Source organism: Ursus arctos, unplaced genomic scaffold (genome assembly GCF_023065955.2).
Source record: "Ursus arctos isolate Adak ecotype North America unplaced genomic scaffold, UrsArc2.0 scaffold_32, whole genome shotgun sequence".
Classification (NCBI taxonomy): Eukaryota; Metazoa; Chordata; class Mammalia; order Carnivora; family Ursidae; genus Ursus; species Ursus arctos.
In genome coordinates, this window is record NW_026623008.1 from 9,322,764 (window position 1) to 9,345,103 (window position 22,340).

The window sequence follows — 22,340 nt, forward strand, 5'->3', positions numbered from 1 at the left end:
TGGAATTTGTGGCATGTGGGAAGGGGCAGAGGCCACATCCCCATCTCCACTTCTTAAAAAATTTTCTTTTTGGGGCACCTGGGTTAAATGTCTGCCTTGGGCTCAGGTTATGATCCTGGGGTCCTGGGATCAAGCCACCCCCCTCAATCAGGCTCCCTGCTCAGCGGAGAGCCTGCTTCTCCCTCTCCCTCTCCCTCTGCCTCTCCCTCTGGCACTCCACCTGCTTGTGTTCTCTCGTTCTCTGTCAAATAAATACAATCTTTAAAAATTCTTTCTTTTTAAAAAATTCCAGCAGTTCAGAAGGAAAATTAAAAAAACAGAAGTTTGCCTGTTGCTAACATCCCGTACCCGAGATCAGGGCAAGATCGCTTAAACCAGTAAAGTGGGGATTATGGGGCCACATTCCAGGATTAAAGGGGATGAGAGCCGCTGGAAGTGAACACAGATTTGGTGACCAGGAGGGTCCTTGGACGTCCCTGGGCTGCAGACCTCCCTCACCGCGTGCGGCCATCCATCTGTTCGTCCGTCCAGCACCGCGGCGCTGCATCCAAAGCGAGAAGCAGATCTCAAACAGCCTTTTTAAATAAAACTGCCAGAGCCAGGGAGTCCGCCAGACACTCTCAGGCAGCCCCCGAGAGCCCCCCTGCTCGGGTCCCCCAGACAAGGGAACAGTTTACCAGCCCGATCCGCCCCCGGCCCACCCAGAGGAGGACGGCCACTTTTTTTTTTTTAAGCCATCAAATTCAATATTTACAAGAACAATCCCAGGTTCGGTTCTAAAATTACTGGCCACACAAGGAAGAGTTTATTTCTCCTAACAACAACAACAATAACAAAAAATAGGCTTGTGACTTACTCTTTAAAAAACCCAGAATAATAAACTAAAATACTAAAAAAAAAAAAATAAATTGCTTATTGCATGCTCCCTTTTCCCCGCCTGCTGGGGCTCAGGGCTCTCTGGACATCCCCGGGGCAGCCCGGCAGCTGTGGCCCTGTAACTTTAAACCTGGCCTGAGGTCATCGTTTTAGCGCTAGCCAAACAGAGGCCGAGGGCGGTCCTAGTGAGCCCCGGACTGAGACCACCTTAGGGCCAGCGGCTCCCGCCCTCGTCCGGGAGAGATAAATGCTGACTCCTTGCAAAGTTTCCAGCTGCAAAGTTTGCTCCTCAGCCGCCGAGGGAGAAGGAAGCTTGGGGATCCCTCCCCAAACCTGGGACTTTTTTGCTCCCCGCATTCCAGCCCCTGTTCTCTGGCTCCACTGGGCGGGGGCCTCTGGCTGCAGAGCTTTCTCGACTTGCCCCAGCACAGAAACCAAGGGCTCGGCCCCACAGAGAACAAGTCAACCGAGAAGATGTGGAAGGTGCCAGTTCTGCTCTTGGTTTTGGGAAGCGTGTGGCTCTGGGACCCGGCGGAAGGAGGTAAGACCCAGCAGAATGGCTCCCTGCCATCACTGCTGCTGGGGACGAGCGAGCCGAGACTTGCTGGAATGCCTGGGCCTGGTATTTGAAGTCGCCCCGGAGAGCTGAGGGGAGCTGGGAGTGTGTGCGTGCCCGCGAGTCCAGAGGACCCGGAGAAGGAGAGACAGTGACTTAGCTGGTGCCAGGTCCCAAAGCCATGGCTGAGTGGGGTGGGAGGAGGAGCCCCTGCCTCGCATCCACAGGCAGAAAGGGTGGGGAGCAGAGGGGACCTCTCTCCGGGGCTGCCCACCTCCTGCAACCCTCTGCTCAGCTCATGAGGGATAAGGTAGAAGGATAGAAGCTAGGAGCCTTCCGCTGGCTGGACTGGGCTTTCCTATGGGGCTGTGTGTTGGAGGAATGCAGATGGCCTCAGAAGTTGGCCCCATGTATTGGGGGGGTGCCACATTCAGCAGTGCTGGGGTGAGGAGGACTCCCCTGTGCCGCGATGGTCTCCGCCTGGGGGCTGCCAGGTCTTACACCCTGTGCGCCAACACCCTCTGGGCCCTATCAATGGGATGGTCTGGAAGAGGCCTCCGTTATCCTCCTTGGAGAGGACAGTAGCCTGAGACAGTGGACAATGGTTGTGAACCTTGCGGTTTAAGCTGATTTGGGGACATGCCTTGAACTTGGCCAGCGTCAGCGACTGAATGAGTATTGGTGTCTCCTTGGACCTTACCTGTATTAGATGTGATGGTGGGGGTTCCCCTGCCCCTTTCCCCCTCCTGACTCCTACCTCCCCTTCCCATCTGGCTTCCTTCTGCTCTCTGCTGTGCTGGTGGCATCCATGTGTGTCTGTCAACATTTGATTTTTCTTGGGCTTTTATTTTTAATTTGTTTCCCCAATAGAATATAAGCTCTCAAGAACAGAGCTCTGTCTTGGCCTTGAACCCCAGGGCCCAAACAGTATCCGGCACATAGTATTTGCTCACTAAATTATGGGTCAAAGGAACCGTACGCTCCCTAGTGATCTCTGGAGTTGGAGGTTGCTGAAAGGTAAACTCCTACATTTTCCAAATTGAGGAGAGGTGGGTCGAGTACCAGAAAAATCCTTCCGGGAGGGAGTGATTTGCGGGAGCGGTAGACCTGACGCAGGCATCTATAATTCCTGCGCAGACAATAATACCCAGCCCTGGGGAAATTATACAGGGTGTAGGACTCTCTGCCGGGCTGTGTGCCTCGGCCTCAAGCAACTATCTTTACAGGGCCCTGAGCTATTCGCGGCCATCCTATCTTTGGAACTTCTCTTTCCACCGGAATACACACAGCTCTGAGCTTCAGTATTTCCCTTTCGGCGAGACAGTATGCAGATGGCAGCATTCTGTGCTCCCCAGGGCAAGGTGTGGGAGACCCCCAAACTGAGCCACATCCCCGTTCAGCTAAGGAAAGGCAGCAACCGCTGGGCAGCGACCCCCGTGTCCTCCTAGGAAAGGGCTGGCTGTAATTATCTTTAAGTGAGTTTTTGAAAGTCAGAGGTATCCTACACCGAGTGGTTTGCGGGAGGCGTGAAACAGACCTAAGCATCTATAAATCTGGTCTGGAAAAAAAAAATCATCAGCCTCTCGTTGGTACTAGAAACTCCCCTGCTAAGGAGAGAACCACCCCCTCACCCCACCGCGCCTCCCCAGGCTGTGTGTGTGGGGGGGTGCTGGCTGCGTGTGGATGCTGAGTTGCTGGGCTGCCGGCTAGCAGCTGAGGCCCAGGAGGGGTTTTGTCTGAGGATAATGACCGAAGCTCCGGGAATATGGATGAATAACTTCATTGAGTTGGGCTATTGTGGCTCCTGTGGCTGGGGGTAATTATGGTGATGAATTTGATTGTCCTGGACCCTACTCCCCTCTGGCTTTTCCCGCATCTAGTGCATAATCTGGTTCAGTTTTGTAATCTGGTCCCATGTGTTGTCTCTTTGGAACTGCGTGGATTCAAAGGAGCTCTGTTGTCCACACATCTGGCGTTTTCCTCAATTGTCAGGCCCCGCCCTCGCTCTGAACTTCCATCCAAAGCACGGACTTCGGGGCCTCTCCGTTACTTGGTTTATTTGGTAAAAATTCTGCGGGTTGCCTCTTGCTGCAAACCCGCATGTGATTTTCCGGGACCCGTCCACCCAGGATTAATCATGCGGCGAACAAATTTCCCTGTGATTTCCCCGAAACTCTTGGCAGCCAGTTTCGGAGGCCCTGAGGTCCTCAGGAGTTGCTAAGAGTATTTGTTGCACTGAAGGCATCTACCAAGTATTTAATGAACACCAGGTCTGTTAATAAGAGTCTTTGTGAGGGAGCTCTAGCCATTACACTGATGTATGAGGTCCCCAAAATAGCATTTAATGGAGAAAAAGCACATTTTTAAGAAGTATCCAGGCGTGAGAAGGCGAAGTCGGGACTTGGATAAGGCAGAAGGCTGGCTGAGCAGGGGTACGCGGCCCCTTCTCTCTTTCTCTGGCCTCTGAAATGCGTGGTCCATGAGTCAATCTAGACCAGAGAATTATAAAGACCCCAAACCTTGGCATGATGGTGAGTGGTCTGGCCAAGAAGGGAGAACACCACCTGGCTCCCATTTCCATCCCCACCAGCTGCTAGGAAAGTCACAGTTCCTTCATTTAATTGTTACAGCTCTTAAATTATACATCATTATCTTCAGACTATGCCAGAACTGGGATTCAAAAATGGGTCTAGGGGCGCCTGGGTGGCACAGCGGCTAAGCGTCTGCCTTTGGCTCAGGGCATGATCCCAGCGTTATGGGATCGAGCCCCACATCAGGCTCCTCCGCTGTGAGCCTGCTTCTTCCTCTCTCACTCCCCCTGCTTGTGTTCCCTCTCTCGCTGGCTCTCTCTGAATAAATAGATAAAATCTTTAAAAAAAAAAAAAAGGAGACAAAAATGGGTCTAACTCCAAGCCCCAAGCTCTTTTCAGTACGTTACAAAGCCGCATAAAAACTAAAGGTTGCACTTGAAGTTAAAGGTTAATGTCCCTTTAAGCTTCTTACACATGAAAACAAAAAAATTGGGGCACCTGCGTGGCTCAGTTGGTTGAACGACTGTCTTCAGCCCAGGTCGTGATCCTGGGGTCCTGGGATCGAGCCCCGTATCGGGCTCCCTGCTTGGCGGGGAGCCTACTTCTCCCTCTCCTCCCCGCTGTGCTCTCTCTCACTATCTCTGTCTCTCCCTCTCTCAAATAAATGAATAAAGTCTTTTAAAAAAAAGAAAGAAAAAAATTTAAAGGTATAAAAAGTCCTTTATGTCATATACCTGGCATAAGATTCCCGTAAGAGTGAAGATGTCACAGTACATTAAAATCGGATTCATTAATTCATTCCGCACAAGGTAATCCGGCTCCTCCTGAGTGCTTGGTACAGAGCCAGGGGCAGGGTTTGAGCTGTGTGCACCTTGGAGAGAGGCACACCTAACTTTACAAAGCATTCCCGAAGTCTTCGCCAGCAGGGCAACGGACCTGTGCTTTAAATTCCATTGGCTTATCTGAATAGTTGTCATATTTCTGGCTCTAAGAACAGGCATGCCAGGTTACAACTTGTGGAAATGGTTCAGGGCAGGATGTAGAGAGACAGAGACTCAGATACCTAGCAGTGCCCTGGTGAAACTCATTGGAGCAAACTCAGTAAGATCCTGCAAGGCTCTCCAAGGGAGCCCTGCCATTCCTGCCCCCCTGAAACCCCCTCAGGGAAATACAAAGCAGGAGCAAATTGCTGGAAGAGAATCAAATGATGGGGGGGGATGGGGTGGGGAGCACGTCTGTAGGCAAGTCAACAGTCAGGGAGAGAAGTCTTAGAATTCCCACAGGGGTGGGCAAGAGATAAAGCAACTCTGGACTGAAATTTTGAATCCTTTCCCTGTCGATTTCTTCACACTTTTTGGGAAAGGAAAGAGATCAGGCATTTTCTCCGCAGGCTATGAGATGGAGCCAGGTTAGGGAACAACGGGAGTTCTGCCAGCTTCATCCAGGGAGGGAAAACAAGGCGGCTGCTTCTGTCCTTGCTGCAGGCTAGTGCCCACCAACCACTGGCTCCCGGCAGGCCGGCCAGTCCAAGGCAAGCATTCCCTTGAGCTTCAAAGATAGGGGTGTCGGTTCTCCCTTCTTTTTGTCTAGCCCTGTACCTTTGACCAGGGAACTGCTCAGAAGAGGTGGGTTTGTCCTTTGGGGAGAATCTCGTTAAGTCCAGAGGGAAACCTGCCGATCTGACCACCTCATTCACTTAGTGGTCTGAGAAGCTCCAAACTGAAATGGTTTAGGGCAATGCTCAATTTTATGCAGGGAGGGGGAAAAACAAATCAACAAACCTACCAAAAGGATAATCACGTTTCCGGAGGAAGATGGGCTCTCCACCTCTATCCAGGGGGATAGAGCTACCAGTGCCCCAGACAGTGGAGAGAGTATCACTGCGCACACGGGGTCATAATTGATGTTGTCAATGTTCGTAGCATGCACGGGGAGGTCAGTTACACAGACTAGAGATGGGAAGCAGGGAAGGGGCGCTAGAGGATAAGTAAACACATTATTGATGAGAATGCAGTGTTTCCTGCAATTCGTTATAGTGTCTCCAACCAGGAGAATAAACCACAACTGACATAAAAAGCTGTTGTCTAATGAATAGTATCCTGCCTGAGGAAGAAAGGTGTCCTTTTGCCTAGAATGTAGAAGGGGAGAGAGAAGGGACGAGGATTTGATGACGGTAAACCTGCCCTGCCCAAGGAGTTCATTTATTTAGCAAGTCCGTACTGAGTGACGGCTTTGTGAGTCAGGCAAGGCACACGTTATCCCAGCTTACAGCTGGTGTGCAAGATATCCTACGGGGTGGCCTTGGGTGTTCTGATCTCAGTCACAGTGACTGTTCTATGATGAATCAGGGACCCCTGTTCCATCACAGTCTAGAAATGTATTCCACCCAAAAGCCCTACCCTTTGCCTTTGCTGTACGTACACCAGGTAGTTCACTCTGGAGAAGGACATGCCTTGCATAGCAAACGTGTACGGCATTGGAAAAACGTCTCCTGTTCTAAATAAACTATTTGGTTTCCTGGCCTTTTGTAAGTTTGGCTAATGTGAAACAGTATCATCTGAGTTGGATCACCCCATAATAAGATTGAATTTCTGAATCTATAAAGCTAAGGGAACTAGATTCTGCATGGATGGTGTTAATAGTAGCAACTATGTCATAATGGCCAACATGTACTGGGTGCTTAGCATGTTTCAAGCACTTTCCAAGCCCTAGTTCCTTTAATTTGTACAGCAGACCTACAAGGGAGGAGCTATTTGTATTTTATAGACAGTGAAGGCTCAGAGAGGTTCAGTATCTTACACACAGATGCAGGTAGTAAATAGCAATGGTGACTCTTGAATGGAGGCAACCCAACCCCAGAGCCTACGCTCCTAACCACTCCGCACGAGAGCCACCTATGCATGGGGTCGAGTCTTCCAAGGACACCGAGAAAAGTCAGCCAATTGATTTCTTCAAGTACCTCTTATAGCAGCAACACCACTTGTTTGTTGATGCGTATTTCAGATTGAAGAGTGAGGCTGGCATCGGGGTAATGAACTGAAGGACATGGTCCTGCCCCCTTAAGCATTTGCAAGGCATACATGTTATTAAGAGAGAGGCAAGACAGGTGTGTGGTGTATGTGTAAAAAGCACATACGAGACAACATAAAATGCCATGTCTTGAGAAGCAAACACCATTATCTGCTGCTCAGAGTTTGGAGATGAGATTATTTGGCCATTGATAGCTGGAAAAAAGCTTAGGGCGGCAGATGGGGCTTGATCTTGGCTGTGAAAAATGGTAGGATTGGTTGGACAAGGTGGAGGGAAGGGCAATCCAGGCAGGAGAGATCACTTGAGCAAACGCGTGGAAGTCAGAACAATCTGTAGTTTGTGTGGGAAGATTCAGAAAGGCTCATTGATCATGGAGTGGGAGTAACTCGGGGAGAAGGATGAGTCCCTGGTAGGTGGAAGAGCTGAACTTTTTCTATCGGCGATAGGCAATAATAGCAAATGGAAGTAAGGTGGGCCATGAATAGCAGTTGTTAGGGGGAAAAAAATGATGACAGGAACCATATGGGATTGAATCTAGTTTACGGGACCACTGGGGTGGGGGGTGGGGGTCAGGAGACTAAGTGTGGTGACCACAGAATGGGGGATGAGATCAGATTGGAGAGAATCGGAGCCCAGCATGACTTACAGCTCAGAATTTCCTGATTTCTTATTCTTCCCTCATTTCCTGAGTTCCTACTATTCACCTCTTACAACACATTATTAAAAATTTTTTTTTCTATTGATAGATAATTCACAGATCATAAAATCAACGCTTTGAAATTGAGTAGTCAGGGGCACCTGGCTCAGTCGAAAGGAACATGCAACTCTTGATCTCAGGGTTGTGAGTTTGAGCCCCACGTTGGGTGTAGAGATGACTTAAAAATAAAATCTTAAATGAAGAAATGAATTGAATAATTAAACCATTAGAAGTTGCTGCCATTTCCCCTCTCCCGGCAATCACTGATCTGCTTTTTGTCGCTGGATTTGCCTAACCTAGGTATTTCATATAAATGGAATCAGACAATATATGGCCTTCTGTGCCTGGCTTCTTTCACCCAGCGTGATTTCAAGGTTCATTCCTGTTGTAGTGTGTGTGTCAGAATTTTATTAAACTTGGGGCTATATGAATAAAATGGCTATGAACATTCGTGTACAAATCTTTATGTGCATGTACGTTTTCATTTCTCTCAGGTTTATACCTAGGAGTATAATTGCCCGGTCATATGGTAACTCTGTGATGAACTTTTTGAGGAACTGCCAAACTGTTTTCCAAAGTGACTGCGTCATTTTACGTTCTACCCACACTGCAGAAGGTTCCCATTTCTCCACATCCTTGACAACACTTGTTATTTTCCTGTTGTTTTGCTTCATTTTGCTTTTTGATGGTAGCCATCCTAATGGGTATGAAGTGGTATCTCATTGTGATTTTGATGACTATTTCCCTAAGGAGTAATGACGCTCAGTGTCTTGTCACGTACTTGTTGGCCATTTACGTATCTTCTTTTTTTAAAAATATTCTATTTTGAAGTACTCTCTACACCCAGTGTGGGGCTTGAACTCACAACCCTGAGATCAAGAGTGGTACACTCCACCAACAGAGCCAGCCAGGTGCCCCCATATCTGCTTTGGAGCAATGTCTATTCAAATCCTTTTCCCAATTTGAAATTGAGTTGTCTTTTTATTGTTGAATTCTTTATATATTCTGGATACCAGACCTTTATTAGACATAGGAATTGCAAATATCCTTCCCATTTAATTTCTTGATGGTGTCCTTTGAATCACAAATTTAAAAAGTTTTGAAGTCTCATTTATCTATTGTTTTCTTTTATTGCCTGTGTTGTTGGTGTCATACCTCAGAACCCATTGCCTCAGCCAAGGTCTCAAAGGTTTACTCTTACGCCAGCAGTTGTGTGGTTTTAGATCTCATATTTAGGTCTTTGACTCATTTGGAGTTACTTCTTGCACGTGATATGAAGTAGAGGACCCACTCCCTTCTTTTGCATGGGGCTGTCTGAATGTCCCAGGACCATTAGGTGAAAAGGCAATTTTCCCCATCAAGTTATCTTGGCAGCTTTGTCAAAAATCAACCACCCATAGGGCACCTGGGTGGCTCAGTCCTTAAGCGTCTGCCTTTGGGTCAGGTCAGGATCCCGGAGTCCCGGGATCGAGTCCCACGATTGAGTCCCACACCCGGCTCCCTGCTCAGAAGGGAGTCTGCTTCCTCCTCTGGCTCTTACCCTACTTGTGCTTTCTCTCTCAAATAAATGAATAAAATCTTAAAAAAAAAATAATCAGCCATAAATGGATGGGCTTATTTCTGGACGCTCAATTCTATTCCATTTTTCTATACATCTATACGGTCTTGATTACTATAGTTTTGTAATAAGTTTTGAAGTTCGGAAGTGAGTTCTCCTACTTTGCTCTTTTTCAAGATTGCTTCGACTATTATCACCGCATTTTAGTTATTTGTGCACATCTCTTGCCCGTTAGAGAAGAGAGCGGGACCCATGTCTTACTCAGCACTTAAAAGAACACATGATTGGTACGTAGTAAACATTTGTCAGGAGGAAGAGGGAGGAAACACAGTGATCTAAGCCGGGCAGAAACGACAAAGAGGCAGGTGATAGAAATATAAAAATCAGGTTGGAGGGACGATAGGCTTGGAAGCAATGTTATAAGGAGTTCAAGTGTGCGCACTGTTTGAGACACAGGGACTTTGAGGTAATAACAGGACATCCAATTGGATGTAGCTGATGGATACTTGGAAAGAAAATCAAAATGACAACAGAAGTACGCCCCGAGACACAGTTTGCTGCCTGAACTCCTCCCTATTCATCGGAACAAGGGGAGGAAGACGGCAAGGAGGGTCAGAAGAGATTCCCCCTGGCTAAGAACAATTCCTTTTTAAAGATCTCCCGAAGCACACTTCAAACTCCGCAGCCGGGCTCAGGATCAAAGCCCAAGGCAGCTAATGGAAACACAGCCACATTCTGCACATTCCTGTAAGGCCTCATCCTCCTCGGTGCACAGCTGGGCAGTCTGCGAGCTGCATGGGTGGATGGTGAGGTCAGAGCCAAAGGGGCTTCTCTTTTCACTCTTGCAAAATCAGGGCCTGCTCGGCTGACAGCCCTGAGTGAATCAGAAGCGCAGTTTCCGAGCAGATGGCCAGTGATTTCCCAAACACTCTGCCACCCCGTTGAGATGCTCAGCTCCAGGGCAGGACTTTCAAAGCAGCTTTTAGTCATTTGATTTTTCATGCACTAAACAGTCCTCTGTATGAGGTGGCCTTTCCAACAGGCCACCGGACCCAGCTCGTTCCAGAAAAGTTATTACAGAGCTGTCGATTCCAGTTCGCAAAGCTGAACTCATTTCCTCTTTTCCCGAGAACATTCTGCCCTTGGTCAACAGAGAAAACCTCTCCCCAGGTTGAGTAATCTTGGTTGAGGTTGTAATCAACAGCCTCCAGTTTTAACATGTGAGGAGTTCTGAGCCCCAAATGCGGTTGGGGGTGAGCGGGTAAGTCGATCTGTGAATGCTGAAAAGTGTGACTATTCACGTATTCATTCATTCAGCTCTCAGAGGTCGTCCGGTGGCTGGGCCATAAACCTGTAGCAGAATGGGATGTTGGTCCCAGGAAGCATATAGATGCCAGGAGAGAAAAAGTAGTCAGTGTTGGTGTTATCAAGCCTCGTTCTGGTTTAGGGGAATTACTTTCTCTTGGCACCCTGGGAAGCCTCGGAGGGAAGAAGCATCTCACCTGGGCCAGCTAGGCGCATAGGTAGGGTTTAGATGGACACTGGAGTTGGAAGGATGAAGCTGCAGGTGCCCTTGGCGTCCGGAAGCCCACAGAGCAGCTTCGGTGCCACCCCAGCCCACGCCACGTGGAGGAGAGAGACTAGGAGGGGAGCTGCGGAGAAGTGACCAGTACACAAGGAGCCTGTGTGACACGGAGGTTCGAGCGGGGTTTGGCGTCTGACAGATCCAATGTCCGATCCCTGCGTCACCACTTGCTGCCTACGTGGGCCGCTTACTCTCAGCCTCACCATCTTCAGCTTCAAAATAAGAATGACATTAGTTCGTAAGGCTTTTGTAAAGATCGGGAGGGAGTGCCTGGCACCATGTTTCGTACATCCTCCAAGTTCAAAGTAGCAGTCGCTATTACTTAGAAATGCAAACTGCTGCAGCCACTGTGGAAAACAGTGTGGAGCTTCCTCAAAAAATTAAAAATAGAATGACAGGGGCACCTGGGTGGCTCAGCTGGTTGAGCGTCCGACCCTTGATTTTGGCTCAGGTCATGATCTCAGGGTCCTGAGATCAAGCCCCAAGTGGGGCTCTATGCTTGGCATGGAGCCTGCTTAAGATTCTCTCCCTCTCCCTTTGCCCCTCACCCTCCCTGCTTGCATTCTCTCTCTCTCTCAAAAAAGAAAAAACTAGAATTACCATATGATCCAGTAATTCCACTGCTAGGTGTTTATCCAAAGAAAATGAACACAGTAATTTGAAAAGATACACGCACCCCATATTTATTGCAGCATTAATTACAAGAGCCAAGATAAGGATGCACCTCCAAGTGTCCATTCATTAGATGAATGGATAGAGAAGGGGTGGTAGATACTGACAACGGAATATTACTCAGCCACAAAAAGAAGAAATCTTGCCATTTGCAACCACATGGAGCTAGAGAGTATAATGCTAAGTAAAATAAGTCAGAGAAAGACAAATATTATACGATTTCACTCCTATGTGGAACTTAAGAAACAAAGAAAAAAACAGACAAACCAAAAAACAGAATCCTAACTAGAGAACAAACTGGTGGTTGTCAGAGGGGAGGTGGGTGTGGGGGGATGCGGGAAATAGGTGAAGGGGATTAAGGCTGCCCATACTGTGATGAGCACTGACTAACGTGTAGAATTATGAATCACTAGGATGTACACCTAAAGCTAATATAATATAATGTATGTTAAGTATACTGGACATAAAATAAAATAAAATAAAATAAAATAAAATAAATAAAATAAAATAAAATAAAATAAAACCTACTTGTTGAGTAGTCATGGAAAATAACCTTGAAGGGCACACAGTGGGCCTCAGTTGATTCTCCGCCATCAGGGGAGAGAGGCTGCAGGCGGCTGGGAAGCCTGGTGTCATGTCTAGAGGACTGCAGGTCCTGCTCCCTCCACCTGCCAGGGACTTGCTAGGAGTCCTTGCTAAGGACATGAGAGCTGAGTCCCCAGCCACAGGGGCCCCTCTCCTTTCTTCACTGCTCCTGTTCAGCTGCAGAGACCTTCAGAATACCGCCTCTTTGGGGCATTGTGCATAACGCCCCCTCTCGGAATTCAGAGAACTTTGCTCCAAATCTTTTTTTTAATGTTTTTAATTTATTTTTTATTTTTTAAAAGATTTTATTTTTTCATTTTTGAGAGAGACAGAGGGAGCACAAGCAAGGGGAGAGGGAGGGGAAGAAGCAGACTCCCTGCTGAGCTGGGAGCCCCACAGACATGGGGCTCAATCCCAGGACCTCGAGGTCATGACCTGAGCTGAAGGCAGATGCTTAACCCACGGAGCCACCCAGGTGCTCCCGTTGCTCCAAATCTTAATGTGTAGCATTTCTTCTGATTTCTCCAGAGGAACTGCTGACACTTGTCTGATCTCAGCCTTGACACGTCTCTCTTGAATTTCACGGGAGAGGCACATGTCCCCAGTGCTGACAGGGGGTGATCCCAGCTCGGCACTGGCCTGGGCATTTCAGGGGCTGCCAGGGTGGGACGCAGCGAGTGGACAGTGTTCACTACACATTGAACAGCAAAGCCACAGAGATCGTGCTCAGAGGTGGATTGTCTTGTTTGCAGCCACGTTCGGGGAAGCTATTTAACAACTCTTTGACTGAAGCACAGCGGACAGTAGCAGGAATATCGTCACATAAGGGATAATTCAAAAGCAATGTCTTACTTGGGCATCGGTGTGTTCTTTCAGTCAGTCATTCAACAAACATCCGCTGAATACTTATCATGGTGTGAAGCACTGAGACTATGGGGCAGTGTGGGCGTTAGGGCAGCACTGTGCGTCCTGGAGGAAAATCAGGGGTCCTGTGGGGTACTGAGTGTCCGGGCCGAGCCTTCAAGGAGCCGCCTAGATTTTCCATGGCCGCAGTTTTGATCCAGTAAGCAATTTACCAGGAGCCACGGAAAGGGCGGGTACAGAGGGGAACCCACTGGCCACATCGGTGATTACCCTGACCGCAGCCCAGCGTCTGCCAGGAGTTGAAGGCCGGCACACAGCTCTGGGTCAGCAAGTGGTTTTCAATATTCCAAGGCAAGACTCCTTCACAAGGTCAGAGGATGGGCCAGCCTGTAGGATTCAAAAGATGTGGTAAAGAAAAGCAAAGTCCTAACACCTTGGTGGTAACTGAGGGAGAAGCATCAAACAGCTAAATCTGGGCCATTTGAAGTGAGATGAAGGACACTCTGAAGATCTGAGCATCGACACGGGTGGTCTGCAGGGCGCTAGGTAATGTTCCAGGTTGGCACCTTTCCACAGCACTAGGTGTGTTTATTTTCAGGCTTCTGAGTGCGGTATTGAGACATGATGGAAAGGTGATAGGCACAAGCCTGCCTCTGGGCAAAGGAATAAAAGCCGGCATTTTTGCTTTTGTTTTCCCATAGATGTTTTGACCTCTCTCCAAAAGCATTGCTTCATCCCAAATGTAATTGGGAGGCGAGAGGGGTGGAAATGCTGGGGTTCATTATTTATTAATTATCTGACAGTCACTCCTACAGGGGAAAACCAGAACTTCCTAGGATGTCATAAGAGAAAAAAAGAGCCGTCTCTTTCTCAGTGGCCTCAAAAACCATTCCGTGGCCACGTCGTCATCCATCTTCAAAGCTTATTCATGCAGTGAGATGCTGGCACAGCTCAGATGCTAGAAAACCGCAGGCAACATGGAAGATTGCCTCAATCTGTTGGCTGACGCTGCAGGTTTTCTTTGAAAACCCCGAGGGTAACTCAGCTTGTGACTTCTTTATTTTTAAAATCAACTTTCATAAGATGAAATCAGAGAAGGAGGCAAACCCTAAGAGACTCTTTACTCTATAGGAAACACACTGGGGGTTGCTGGAGGGGAGGGGGGTGGGGGAGGGGTAACTGGGGGATGGGCGTGAAGGAGGGCACGTGATGTAATGAGCACTGGGTGTTACATGCAACTGATGAACCACTAAACTCTACCCCTGGAACTAATAATACACTATATGTTAATTGATTTTAAATTTAAAAAATTTTAAAGTGTAGCTAAAAAAATAAAAGTATCATTAAAACTCTATTATCTGAAAAATACAGTTAATTTAAAATAAATATCAAAAGGTGAAACATAAAAAAAAAATCAACTTTCCTGTTTCAAGATGAATGCCACGGAAGCTGCTTCTCCCACTGTCTGATCTTGAGGTTTCGAGTCAGCAGAAAGAGGACAGCGGGGAGCATCTCTCTCACGTGGACATGGAAACAGCAGAGGCTCTTGAACTTACGGAGGGCACATTTGTGGCTCTCTTAATAAAACAAGGGGGAAGTCCAGTAAAGGACTCAGCATTGCATAGTCAGTACATCCATTCATACCCAGAATGTTGTTTCTCCACAGAGCTGTAACAGGTGGGAAAATGAATTCTCAGCTCCAAGATTTTGCATTTATTTCTGAGTATTGGTAGGTGATGACTCTAGATACGTCCTGGCCATTACCTGTCTGCTTTTTTTGCCTTGCCACTTCACTGTCCTGGTGCAAGCGTCAGCCACTCCTGCCGGGACAGCAGGATAGCCCGAGTGGTCGCCCTGCTTCCGTCTGATCCCAGCGCCATCCCTGGTACACAAGCCCATTCACACAGCACTCCAGTAGATGTCATCTACTGGCTTCCCTTTGCACACCAGTTGAAAGGAGAACCCCACCAGACTGGCCCTGCACACCTCCTCGATCTCTTTTTTTCCATCCAGCCCCACTGACCGCTCTCTGTTTCTTGAGTGTGCACTGCCCCAAGCTCATTCTGGGCTTCCAGATTAGACCATGTCTTCCCATCTGGCGTCCACTTGCTCATTCAACAAATACTTACTGAGTGTCTCCTATGTGCCAGGTATTTTAGGCCAGGGGGACATTGAGGTGAACAGCCTTTACTGAGTTTCTGTTCTCATGGGACAGCCAGGTAGTGAAGACACAGCACGATGAGTGGTTGAGTACTCTGGCACGTGCGTGAGGGTGTGTGGCGGGAGGTACTGATTTCAGTGGGGAGTGGGGAAAGGCCTCCCCAAGAAAGTGCCCTTTGAGGACAGATCTCGGGGTGAAAGAAAGAGTGCTATCTTGAGATTTTCCTTGTTTGCTTGTTGCGAGTCCCCACCCCCACCCCCAACAGTACCCAAAACCATGAGGGACCTCACCTTGTTCACTCCTCCGTCTCTAGTGCCCAGAATGGGGCCCAGCACTTAGTAGGTGAGCAGGGAATATTTGGGGATATAGAGGTGAGCCTTGGGAAGGTTCCAGTCTTGATCACTGCTGCTGCCTTAATTTGCAGAGCAAGGGAGAGCTGCTGCTGGAAGGGAAAGAGGCACACTCTAGTATAGATTGTCACACCTGCCTGCTGTAATCTACCACGTCAGAAAGCTTAGTCCTAGAAGGGACTCGTTGGAGGAAACTGAGATTTTGGTTCCTAAATAATTGGACTGGAAGATTCTAACCAGATGGGATTTCATAGAAGGACATGTGATGGCAGAGGAAGCGGTTGCTTCTGACAACCAGGATTAGAATTTATGAAAGGAATGGGGGGGGGGGCGGTGAAGAGGAAGGATGTCAGAACCCAGGGAGGAGCCAGGGGGCTTTCTGGCCCACTGTGGCCACAGTAGCACAAAAATGTCTTTTGTGGGGTTGGTGAGGACACAGATGAGCTGTTAAAACCTTTGGCTTTGTGTCTGCTCACTGACCAGGTAAACTAGGCAAATCATTTAATTCCCAATGTTAGACAATTATTCTGACACTTGTTTAAATGGTTGGAAGACTTTAAGACCATTGCAATAGGGGAGCGAGATAGGGGTTCATTTTTAAATACAGCAAAGATAGCTGGGGATTTATAACCAAGAAGCAGAGTATGTGGGGGAGGGGGATGGAAAAGTATGGAGAGAACACATCAAGGGTAGGGGGTGGTTCTTACGAAACTGGCTCAACAGGTTCTTGCTAAAGGCAGGCCTACCACTTGGACATCAAAGGTAGGGGATGGGGAATGTGGTCAGGCGGGAGCATTCTCTCTCAACTGACTTAGCAGGGTTCTTGCTGAAGCTAGACTCTTGCCAGGATGGACAGAGAAGCCCAGCTAGAATTTGGTCAAGGAGAGATCTTTGTCGGCCTCACTTTCCTAATCTGATAAAGGGGACAACGATGCCAGTGCAACCCACCCACGGGGCCATTTTGAAATGAAGTCAGTCAAAAAGTAATACACAAATAAACCCTATGTGGTGGTGGGGGGCTGGGGGGTGTTGTTATAAAGCTGGGCTTCCCACGTTAAATAGAACCTACAACTTGGAAAGCCCTCCATGCACTTCTGTCCAAGTAGCCCACTCTTCCTCCTCACTCTCTACACCCCTGCACCCATGGTACTGAATTCACTCAGCAGCAGTTAGCAGGCTTGAGGAGGAAGGGGGAGCAGATGGTGAGGGGAGCATAGATTTAGGAGTGGGTTCTGGGAGCAATCTATAGGCAGAGAGTGGTATGGAAGTGGGGGCAGGAGGCAATGTGCAAGCCATCTGAGCTGGGCCCTGTGCTGAAAGGTTGCTCCCAGGACCGCGATGTGGTATTTGAAAGAAGACATTTGTCTCAATCAATGAGAGCTAGTTTTGAAGCAGTTGGGGGAAAGAGGGCTTATTGGGACCTACTGGTCAATCTTTTGGGGGGAAATCAAATAGGATCCCCATTTTACATCATACTTCAAAAGAAACAAGACAAATAGAACTATTCAGTGTAAGAACAAAACCATAAGGACAATCTAGGTGAATATTCACATAAGCTTGAGGTCGGGTTTCTAAGTATGACATCAAAGGGGAAAACAAGCTTAATGCTTGATTAGGAGCTCAAGACTTAGAAAAGAGAGATGCAAATGCCAACTTATTTTAAAAAAAAAGTGTTTGCAGCAGCTCTTACAAAGAATATATTCTTAAGGTACAAACACATACAAAACTATAAAAAAGATGAATACCATAAGAGAAAAATGGTCACAGAAGAGGAAAAAGACATTTTTAACGGCCAAAAAATAAATACTACAGTAACAGTTCTAAATTCTAAAATATTTTAAAAGAAAGGGGTCCCATAAAAATATGTAAACTGGAATAATTTTTTTTAGAGGGATCAGGCTTTAATGAGAACGTGAAAGTGATTCCCAATCAGCACTTTCAAACCCATAAACATCTCTTCAGTTCTTGCTTGTTCTTAAACTTGAGAACCTGAAGGTAAAATTGATTTATCGCATCTTCTCATGGTTAATACAACGTTTGGCCTAGCTTTGGGAAGAGTAACACCTACTCACAAATTCCAAAGCAAATGGATGGGTTGCCACCGTATTTGGAAACTTCCACTGGTTCTAACCCCCCCCCCCGCCCCCCCCCCCCTCGGCCACCGCCCGGCTGGGTGAGGCTGGGTGAGACAGGAAAAGGTGTTCACGTGAGCATGAGGGTACCCGGGGCAGAACGGACACTGTTATTGTAGGTTCATCACTGCGCTTATGTAAACAGCTGTGTGTGTTGCCTGTGCACACACGTGTCTTCGGAGGAACAAAGAATCGGGGAATGGAGGCATCAATACACCATTTGAATTTCACCCGTCAAGGGAAAATGGGCGTCAATGGCTGGCTGGAAACTCAGGCAGCTGGGCTGGTAGGAACCCTTCACCCAGGAAAGCCTTCAACCCAAATAATAAGGGGGACAATTGAAGATCTCTTGTTAAAGATCAACTTTCCCATGGAGCAAAAAGAATGCCAGGGCAGTGAGACAAAAGCTACGCATCTGAATCATGAGTGTCATTCATAAAACACCCTTTGTCTATTCACGGTGATTTTAGTACTTGGCTCTGTGGGCCAAGTACAAGAAGGAATTTTTATCCAGTTATGCTTTCAATGAGCTGAACTTTCTATGAAAGAATTCAAACTGACTTTATTCAGCACTTGATATTTTCTTTTCAAAAGCAAGGGTGCTTCGTTTTGTGAGGTTGGAGGACGCCGTATAACACATTTCTGAGAAGCCTCCAGAAAACATGGCTAAAACTGATGATTTGTTAACTGTTCAAACCAGGAGGGGAAGAAAAGAAAACGGGATGGAGGGTGTGTGTGTGTGTGTGTGTGTGTGTGTGTGTGTGTGTGTGTTCAATAAGGACTACTTGCCTGGCAAAGGGGTATTTCCCCCTTGAGCTCGATAAATACATTCGACATTTGCCTAACACCACAGTCATAAATCCTGATGGGAGCCCATCGCTGCCCACCCCACCCCAGGGAGCCGCCAGCGGGGGAGTAAAACTATTTGCATGCACTGAGGTATTCGTTTATTGCGAACTGGTGAAAGCCATTTCCCCCCAGATGAAAAACTAAATGCATATGCTTAGGGAGCTCATCGAAAGCCATTGATCGACAGCACTGTTTTAGGACTCCAGATGCAAAGAGAAGGCTCACAGAACCAGTGAATTTACTCTTGAGACTTTCTCCCTCCATGCATCAGCAAAGAAGTTATGATCCAATATTAATTCGCTGTGCCTTTGGCTGGGCTTTCTAAGCATAGGGAGAAACAAGGTATCTTAAGGCAAGGACTGGATTGCTGACTTGAGCAGAGCCTGGATACAAACATCTACTCTTTAATTACACAACGAACTCTCTAAGCACCCTCTCCCTCTTGCTCCTGGGATGTGTATGCTTGCTTAGTTTGCAACTGTATTTAGCCATGGAGTTTCCAGAGCTACTCTGAGTACGGGGAAGGAGCCTGTGGCCAGTGATTCAGATTTTTAACTCATGAAAGGGTTATTTGATGAGCTGAGGTGATGCTCCTGCTTGGTCGTGATTCATCTGGATCTTTGCGACAGAGGTTAAAGAAAAGGCCACTGTTGCTATCTGTCCCGCTCCCCCCACTCCACCTTGGTGCGGGATTCAACCTGTTATCTCACTCCACCCATCCCCTGCTTCTCTGGGAACCTTTCCCATTGGTACAACAGGGTCATCCACTCAGTGTTAATGCAGAAAAGCCCGGGCCAAGGGCACTGAGGTCCCTTAGTAGCATAGCTCTCTGTGCACTAAGACTTCTGTTGGGTATCTTGGCACCGTTACGTACATTACTGACTCTCCCCCGTAGACATTAACCTCAACTATAAAATTAGAGGTTGACCTTACCTGTGAGGTCTGTGGTCAGAGCCTCTGGTTCCCATCATTCAAGGAGACTTCGGTCTCAAAATTAAATGGAGAACAAGCTTGATTTTTAAGAGATGGGATCCGCTTTGGGACATTCTGATTTGTTATGTTTAAGAAGGAGCCTGCAAACTGGTATTTTTAGAAATCTTTCCAGGTGACTCTAACTTAGAATTTTTAAAAAGATTTTATTTATTTATTTTTGCAAGAGAGAGACAGAGCATGAGTTGGGGGGGGGGCAGAAGGAGATGCAGACTCCCCACTGAGCAGGGAGCCCCGTGCAGGACTCCATCCCAGGACACTGGGATCATGACCTGAGCTGAAGGCAGATGCTTAACCAACTGAGCCACCCAGGCTCCCTTAAATGATATTCGATTAACCCGAATGCACTAATTGATTGTATGAAATGGCACCCAGAAGAATCTGGTTCGTTACTGAAAAGGTGAGGCTTCTATACCCCTGACATCCTGCCACAGTGGGGAGAGGCTGGTGGCTTCACCATTTTGTACTTTGATCCCCCTTTGCTTTGCTATGGAGACAACCAGACCATTGCCTATGACAGAGGTGCAGCAAGGAGAATGTGGTAAGCTTCACAAATGACACCCCCGCCCCTAAAAGTAATCCCTAAAAGAAATGGTAAAGAAAATAATCTGATTGTAGCTGGTCAGTTAGGTCTGCCCACACAATTTCTACCTTAAGCCCTGACCCAGTCTTTCTTTTTTAGCCAGCACAGTCCGGCCAGAAGATGACATAACACCAGGTGTAGAAGATAACATGGTGACCCTAGGTGTAGAAGATAACATGGTGACGGCAGGTACCAGCGAAGAGCCTTATGAGTCTGGCTTAACAGCTGCGGTGAGTGTTCAAGAAGAGGGGCGTTTGCTCCATAGGCATGCAATCATAGGCAAGGATATTTTATGACCGTCTTATTTCACTTAGCATAATATCCTTATGGTTTATCCATGTGAAAATGTCCTTCCTTTTTTTTTTTTTTAAGATTTTATTTATTTATTCAACAGAGATAGAGACAGCCAGCGAGAGAGGGAACACAAGCAGGGGGAGTGGGAGAGGAAGAAGCAGGCTCATAGTGGAGGAACCTGATGTGGGGCTCGATCCCACAATGCCGGGATCACGCCCTGAGCCGAAGGCAGATGCTTAACCGCTGTGCCACCCAGGCGCCCCAATGTCCTTCCTTTTTAAGGCTGATTATTCCATTGTACGTCTGCACCACATTTTGTATATCTGTTCACCGGTCATTAGGCATTTGGGTTGCTTCCAACTCTTGGCTATTGTGAAGAGCACTACTGTAGAAATGGATGTGCCAATACCTCTTCCAGACCTTGTTTTCAATCAGGTATATACCCAGAACTGGGATTAATAGGTCATATGGTAGTTCTAGTTTTCATTATTTTGAGGAACCTCCATACTGTTTCCTGTAGTGGTTGCACCATTTTACAATCCCACAGTGCACAAGGGTTTCAGTTTCTCTACCTTCTTGCCAATACATTATTTTCTGTTCTTTTGAGAGTTGTTATCTTAATAGGTATGAGGTCATAATCTCATTGCGGTTTTAATTTGTATTTCTCTAGGGATACTGAGCATCTTTCATATGCTTATTGACAATTGTATATCATCTTTGGGGAAAGGTCTATGCAAGTCCCTTTGCCCATTTTTGTTTGTTTGTTTGTTTGTTTGTTTGTTTTGAGAGAGAGAGTGTGGGCTTGCAAGCTGGGGGGAGGGGCAGAGAAAGAGGGAGAATCTTAAGCAGGCTCCACTCTCAGCATGGGGTACAATGCAGGACTTGATCTCATGACCCTGAGGTCATGACGTGAGCCAAAATCAAGAGTCAGACACTCAACCAACTGAGCCACCTAGGTGTCCCCTTTTAGCCCATTTTGAATCAAGCTATTGGATTTTTGTTGTTAAGCTGTGGAAGCTCTTCATACCCTTATCAGATATATGATTGGCAAATATTATCTCCCATTCCCTAGGTTGTTTTTTACTCTGCTGATTGTGTCCTGTGATGCATAAAGTTTTTAAGTTTAATGTGGTCCCACTCATTTAATTTTGGTTTTGTCGCCTGTGCTCACTGGCATATTTGTCGAATGCTACCTTGGCATGAACTTTGGAGTCACAGAATCACTTTCAAGTCTTCTTGCTTGTTGGCTGTGTGAGTTTGGGCATGTTGTCTAATCTCTCTAGGCCTCGTTCAGACTATAGGACTAATAATAGGAGTTACTTTGCAGGGTTGTTTATGGAGTAAGTGAGAAGGTCTTTAAAGGTCCTAGCACACAGTAAGCGCTCAATAAAGGCCAGTTATTACTCCAATTGGTGGAGGGAGGGCATTGAAAGATGATACAACATAATATGTACCAAATAAATATGGGGAAAATACCATTCAAAACAGGGAATGCCATTCAAGTTCAAGAGAGAGAAAGAATTAAAGCCTAGTGACCTGGTATTTTTTGAAGAATGAAGACCCCATGAAATCAATTTTTAAGATTAGATTAGATTAATCAGTTTAGTCATGCTAAATATTTGGTATTTATTTCTGGAGTGCATTTGGTTTCATTCCTGTCCCTACTCTGTCGTTTCTGTTTGTTTGTTTTCTTGTTTCCACTTTATAAATTTATGTCACATTTTATATATTTATGTCACTTTAAATCCTTTTCTATTGTAAGTTTGAGTATATATTTTAAAACATTAGATTTTATTTCTCTTTTGCCTCATTTCTTTCTCTAATAGGTGCCAATAAATAGAGAGGGTGTAACAGACCTTCGCTTAGAGGATAGGACGACCGAAAGCACAGTCCGTGCCGAAGAAGAAAGCCAGAGCACCACAACCTTGAACGTAGTGACTAGTCACCCCACAGGTAAGAAAACCAGTTGCCCCCAATAGGTGTTGATCTTCCAACAATATCCACCCACAAATCTACCAACAAATACC

The 22,340-nt window shown here is 46.9% G+C and overlaps 1 protein-coding gene across 2 annotated transcripts in view; it reads left to right on the plus strand.

Moving 5' to 3' along the window:
* Positions 1-1,065: 1,065 nt before the first annotated feature.
* Positions 1,066-22,340, plus strand: part of PDPN (podoplanin) — a 28,831-nt gene continuing 7,556 nt past the window's right edge. For both annotated transcript variants that reach the window (XM_026519802.4, XM_026519803.4), the window contains exons 1-3: positions 1,066-1,417; positions 20,119-20,249; positions 22,140-22,266. In XM_026519802.4, the coding sequence (XP_026375587.1) occupies positions 1,351-1,417; positions 20,119-20,249; positions 22,140-22,266 (325 nt within the window). In that variant the 5' untranslated portion in view covers positions 1,066-1,350. The remainder of the gene's footprint in view (positions 1,418-20,118; positions 20,250-22,139; positions 22,267-22,340) is intronic.